The sequence below is a fragment of the Anopheles ziemanni genome, chromosome 2 (assembly GCF_943734765.1).
Source record: "Anopheles ziemanni chromosome 2, idAnoZiCoDA_A2_x.2, whole genome shotgun sequence".
In the NCBI taxonomy this organism is placed as follows: domain Eukaryota; kingdom Metazoa; phylum Arthropoda; class Insecta; order Diptera; family Culicidae; genus Anopheles; species Anopheles ziemanni.
The window spans coordinates 65,651,611-65,657,825 of NC_080705.1; the positions used below are offsets into that span (position 1 = coordinate 65,651,611).

Consider the following 6,215-nt stretch of genomic DNA (forward strand, 5'->3'; position numbering starts at 1 on the left):
CCTCTGGTAACCGTATAAACTGCAACTATCAGAACACATGGTTGTCTCACTACCTGTACTCTGTACTGTACCTGTTACTCTGTACTAACACATGGTTGTGGTGTAAACAAAACTCAGAGCGATTGTCAAAAATCAACTTCAATATGGTTGCAACGACCAGGCTATTGAGCTCACCTCTCTTAGGACCCACCTTGGTTCCATCGGTCATCAAGCCACTTCGCCAAGCCCCAGCAATGCTTGACAAACTTACACGATTCAAATTTGAAATTCAAATGAAAACGTGGTACTTTTTGGTCGTTTTTTAAATCAAGCATAACATTAGATGCCTATTTTGAACGAATATAATATATTTGTGTTCTTTATTTCTCTTCTATCTCTCGTAAATGCTCCCATTTAACACGCAATGCGAACTGAGCTTTCAAACGTTTCTAGAAAACTAAACGGAACTATGTATCTCGATGCACAACTATTTGGTCATTAAAAAAACCGAATTCAGCCACCGCAGCCACCATAGGAGCTCTCGATAGGTTGTTGCCGCCGTGGTTCAGTAGAAGTGGAGCTTATCCTTTTGATTCGTTTAAGCTTGCCTTTCCTTGTGTATCAGTAAGCGGCCGGAATGTTTTCATTCGAGTTGCCCTTGATGACCTTCTCGTTTTCGTTGCATGTGGCCGCCGTTACGATCACGGCCGCCATAACGGACGATTGCGCCGAACCAGTGGTTTTGTTTATTGTGCTATATCGTATGGGCATCATACTTTGTCGTATGTTTCGTTCCGGACGAATCAATATGATGTAAAGCTGTGGATATAGGAGATATTAAGATTCATAGCATCCACAAAAAAAATCAGCAAACAAAAACGTGCCGTCCCTACCTTTGGTGAGAATAAGCACACTAATGTCACCGTGGCCGACAGGCTAATTGTCATGGACATGGTAAATATTCTAAGTTGAACATTATTGGCTGTGCCGAAGTACAGCGGAATAAATGCGAGCCAAATGACGCACGTGGTATACATTGTAAAACCTGCAATAGAAACCAGCTGAGTGGCACTGTTTAAGGGGAGTACTCTATGTTAGCTTACCAATATACTTAGATTCGTTGAATGCTTCGGGTGTTTTCCGTGTGAGAACGGCGTATACGGTACAAATAACGATTAAAAATATCGGATAAAAGAACGCTATCATGTACGATGCGTCGGTGTACGAGTTGCAAACTAATAAATTATCCTCGCGTGTCGGATAGTAATGCATCGCGTGTGCAGGTGATACTATCATCCATACCGCGTTGATAAGAATCTGTTGCGGTGAGAAAAGGAAATAAATTGTTCAAGCGTTTCGCATGAAATGAATATACACTTCAGTCCCACCTGAAACGACACCAGTATTCCGCAAATCACGAGCTGTGAGTGTGGGCTGATGAATGAAGGACGTTTTGCTGATTTGGTGCTAGCATTAAAGATTCGTGCGATACGATTAGTTTTTGTAAGTAGTGCAGCATAGACAACGGTAAATGAAAACCCGGACCAGAATCTGCAAACAAATTTAAATGGTGCTCGATAAGAATGAAATCTTTAGATGTATAGATGCAAATCTGGCATTACCTTTGAACTCCACATACTATATCGTGTGGTTTTATAACAAGCGTATAAGTTACACCAAAGCAGAGCAGTATACCACTAAGCAGCACATAACTCAGTTCACGACCAGATGCCCTTACAATAGGTGTATCGTTGTGCCTGGAAATAGGTAACACTTACAAGTTAACGACAACCTTCCTTCCCGCCACAGCGGTCGGACATACTTTAGAAATACACCAATGACGAAGAATGTTATGAGTATTCCAAACGAGCTAAATGTCATGGCACCGATCGCCAGAAAAGATTCCGGTCGCAAGTACGATTCGGGAATCTGTTGGCATTCTTCGTGGTAGATATCAGGTAGCGTTCCCCTAGGGCAGTTGACACAGTGTGTCTCGTCATTAGGACTTCGGATCTGAAAGAAAATGATAAAACGAAACCGTTAATAACCGTAATAATTCACAGCTTGTACCAGACTACCTGATATTGCGTGCAATTGAAGCAATGCCAACAGCATCCTTCTCCTTCGACATATTTTTTGGCCTGACCACGTTCACAGGGTCTGCTGCACACCGACTCGGGGGGCATAGAATCCTTGGTGCGAAATTGAATATCTACAAAAAAAAAATTAAAAATTAATTACTTACGGAATTTGCTTTCAATCGATTAGATAAACATGTCAATGAAGAAGAATCAAACCATACCATGCATATTCAAACGCAATTCGCCCTGGTAGTATTCGCCTACTTTGATCCACTTGTACCGCTCCGGCGCAACCTGCTTGAAGTGGATTATATTGTAGCGGGCTGGTCCATCGCCGTTCAAATCGAAATTGAAGCGATCACCGCTAAGACCGATGAAATCGGCTTTGCGCAGGTACTTCAGCAGCTCCGATCCCTTGGTGGGGTTCATTGCATCACAAAGCCCCGGTCTACCTCCACAAAGTTCCTGGTGCATGTTTCTAGATGATCCAACAAAGTTAAGTTAAAGATGATCCCTTCCTAATATCACTTTAAAACAATACCCATTGTATTCCAAAATTACCTCAATGCATATCCAAATGCCATCACTGCATCGCTAACGAACTGTAGCTGATCCTCGAAGTCTAGATCTCCTTTGGAGAGCTTTTCCGTGGTTGAACATGTGCGTGTGTAGTCCTTATTGTACGGCGTGTACGGTGACTGTGGATACTTACAAAGGAAATTATTTTCCCAGAATTCTGTAACGTAAAGGATATTTTTTAGAAGTTTATCATAACTGAACAAATGTAGTCGGCTTGATAAAGTAGAATCGAAGCGACCCGAATTCACCTACCTACGAACCAAGGGTTACGTTTATTGTTGTTTACGGTTAGGTTGAGAAAATAGTCTTCAAATCCTATCACTGGATTCGCTTGCGGCTGAACGGACAGTGTGCCTTCGACCTCCGCCTCGTTGCCATCCGACACCAGATTCCGGGCACTCCAACCGTCCGATCCTATCCATGAAAATACCCCTGTAACGTTTTGTCGACGGACTGCCTTCATCACTTCGGCCACCTCTTGGTCGGATCCGAATATAATAACACCTGGCATAACGGAAAGGAGTATTTTAGAGTAGGAGAAAAACATAGAGTGATGCATTCCCTGCGTTATTTAATACCTTTAGCACGTGGTTTTGTTAACAGCTTAAGTACTATATTATCATACGCTGACGTTTCAGCAACACCGGAATCTTTTACTAGTTTTTCCTTAACCGCTATACAGATGCTATGTTTAGAGAGAAGATCATCCAGCTCTTCAAATGCCTAACAAAGTTTTAAAAAAATGGTGGAATTGGTCTACATCCTTTGGATACTAAATTGCTGCTAAGTTTTATTACCTTTATACCGTAGTTGCTTTCTTCGTAGATGATAGAAATATAGCTCCAGCCCAGCTTTTGCACAATATCAACAATGGCTTTCACCTGGTAGTGATCCGACGGAATGGTTCGAGAAAAATACTCAAACCGCTGCTTGTTACTCAGCTCGGGGCTAGTGGAAAAAAAGGAAACCTACGGATGCATGCAGTTAGAATAGGATTAGCCCCCTTACGATGACCCTATGATGCAGCTTTGAGGGTGGAGGTGGCTTTACGTACCTGAGGTATTTTAAATAATCGCAGTAAGTTCGCTACCTGTATGGAAGTGACGGACGAGGCGGCACCCACCACGCCGGAAATAATTTTTTTCTTATGCCCCTTGCTGCAGTTGTCGTAGTCGTTGATGTCGTCGATGTTGCTGATCGAACCCTTGATGAAGTCCACCGCCATCTCCAGCCCGTACGTGTCCTTGTCGCAGTCGTCGAGTATGTGCGCCCCGATCGTCACGTTCGGCACCAGGCCCTGCTCGTTGATCTTGTCCAGCGTGTAGAGCATCGTTTCGAGCGCCTGTATACCGCCCTGCGGCATGATCGGCCCACACGTGACCGAATCCTCGCGCGAATGCACCATCATCAGCCCACCGAGAATGAGATCCCCCTCGACGACCGCTTCCCGTTTGACCGGCCACACCGGCACGACACCGTGCTTGAATGGCTTCGGGCCTGTCACACCGCCAGCGGCGCCCTCATCGTCCTGCATCATCAGCAGCGTATCTCCATTGGCCCCATGCATCCACGGCGCCGCCGGATGGTGCCCGACGAAGCTGGACGAATTGCTTCGTTGGTGCTGACTTCCGTAGTGGCGTTTGTGTTTCGCAGGGATCGTGTCATCCCTCAGCCCCACCTGGTGGTGACCGCCATTCGTATGCTTGATGTGGTGTTTTTCGTAAAATTTCACCTGCCGCCCGCAGTAGGTCTGCCGGAATCCATTCCCATTGTTGTGGTGATGGTTACCGTTGTGGTTAACATTGTTGTACTGGTGGTGCGTATGCTGGTGTTGGTGCTGCTCCTGCTGATGGAACCCCCTATTATGGCTGCGACGGAGATTATGCTCGAGATGATCGTACACCTCCCGCGAGACGATCAGCTCGATGAAACACACCACTACGATCGCCCCGACGATCCACAGTGTGTTGGTCATTTTGACGGCATTGAACAGTGCCATTTCAGTGGAACTTCTATAGCAATCTGTGCCTTTAGGGGATAAAAAAAGGTGAAAGGTAAAAGAAAATGCGTGTCATGGAACGGTCTCCGCCGGAGTACGAAAAGTAAATGGAGCTTGAGACCATCAAAACAATTACTAAACCATGCCCAAGCATCAAAGCATACCATGTTGCTTCGCATGTTCGTGACTAAAAGTCATATGTCAACTGTCTTTGTCAGGGATTACTATAGCAACCCATCGCTTCCTGTGCCCCACGCGTGCACGCCGGCTACGAAACGTGAAGCTCCCCAACTGGCATCTGATGGAATGAAAGCTCAAATCATATTGAATCCACCCCCATTTGTTGTCCATTCGAAAAACGAAGCGCAAAAGGATACCATGTTTCGTTGTGGCACAACGAATGGCCAAAACGGGCTGATAGCATATGGAAAATTGGGCCGACCAGTTTAAGCTCATCAAATTATGATCTATCGAAGCGAATTTATCCTCCACTTGTGTAGCGAGCTGATTGGCTTCCCTTTGTAGGGGAGAGTGATAAATTGTACCGAGATTGATACAGAGGCCAGGAGGCCTAGGGGTAAGAGTTATCGCTGGTCTCCGTGGACTGTCCTTCGATATGGGTGTTATGAGTTTTCTCGAGTTGTGATAACAGGACGAAGCTGCTGGGGAGCTTTCATCTGCACACACACAGGCACACTGCGATGCTAGGACGAATGCTATCTCACCGTCGAGTGAAACGCGCTCCATGACGCAGCACGAAAGCTAACGGACCAACACACTAGCAGACGGCGTATAGCATGCACCAACACACGTGCACATGATTTGATAAAATAAACATCGTACGCGTTATCACTCGTAACGACTCCATTATGGGATGCTTTGCATCCTTTTTTTGGGGGGGCAGGGTAACTGATAAATATATAGTACGATGGAAATAATGTACACATACAGAGGGTAACACGAATGCCTAAGGACTACGACTGCCGCTTACTGATAAGGATCGTATACTCACACGGGTGGATAAAATATACTCCTAGTCTGCCGCGTGCACGTGTTGGTGATAAGCATATGTGCAGTTGACTGGTGTGCTTATCGAGTCCTTCGCCGGAGGTACTGGTAGGTAATGCGAGAAAATCTCGGCGAGTGCGCAGGCATCTGTACCTAGAGAGCTCGTTACGTTATCAGTTGCATTGCGTGGTGCAAGCGAAGGTTCCGCGTCACGATGGCGTCCGCTGGCGACGCGCTGGAACCGGAAGAGAGCGAGAGCGCACGAGAACGGCCGATGCACACAAAACACATCCCCCAAAAATCGCAATGCCCGTGCTGCAGCGAACATCTATTGCTTATCGTTTCTCTATTGTTTTTTTTTCTTCTCCTATTTTTTTTTTTGTCCCAGTGCTATCCGAAGTTACAGCAGCGTCCGCCTGCCTTGCTCTGGGTTACCCTGTTGCATTGCTTTATTTTTCTATAGCGATGGCCATGCAGTCCAATTACGGCAGCACGGAAATCGGAACCGCTATTGAATGGCGTGCCGAAAAAGCTGTTCAATTTCCGATTTTGAAAAATATCAACACACC

General features: G+C 45.8%; 1 protein-coding gene across 1 annotated transcript; it reads right to left on the reverse strand.

The window, feature by feature from the left end:
• Window positions 1-452: 452 nt before the first annotated feature.
• On the reverse strand, window positions 453-4,638 carry LOC131294124 (metabotropic glutamate receptor 2-like). Its single transcript, XM_058322168.1, has 13 exons — window positions 3,694-4,638; window positions 3,437-3,607; window positions 3,218-3,362; window positions 2,892-3,143; window positions 2,622-2,796; window positions 2,282-2,538; window positions 2,058-2,191; window positions 1,802-1,992; window positions 1,602-1,736; window positions 1,368-1,530; window positions 1,083-1,296; window positions 873-1,024; window positions 453-798 (listed from the first exon to the last, which is right to left on the reverse strand). The coding sequence occupies exons 1-13, from the start codon at window positions 4,636-4,638 to the stop codon at window positions 601-603; spliced, it is 3,132 nt and encodes a 1,043-aa protein (XP_058178151.1). The 3' UTR covers window positions 453-600.
• Between the last annotated feature and the right edge of the window lie 1,577 nt (window positions 4,639-6,215).

What these genes read in the sequence shown, in the direction of transcription:
- LOC131294124 (XM_058322168.1), bottom strand. Translation starts at nt 4,638, where the DNA reads ATGGCACTGTTCAATGCCGTCAAAATGACCAACACACTGTGGATCGTC. An exon ending in GATTATTTAAAATACCTCAG is followed by an intron (nt 3,608 to 3,693) that starts GTACGTAAAGCC and finishes ATGCATCCGTAG; the next exon opens with GTTTCCTTTTTTTCCACTAG. An exon ending in AAAGCAACTACGGTATAAAG is followed by an intron (nt 3,363 to 3,436) that starts GTAATAAAACTT and finishes AAACTTTGTTAG; the next exon opens with GCATTTGAAGAGCTGGATGA.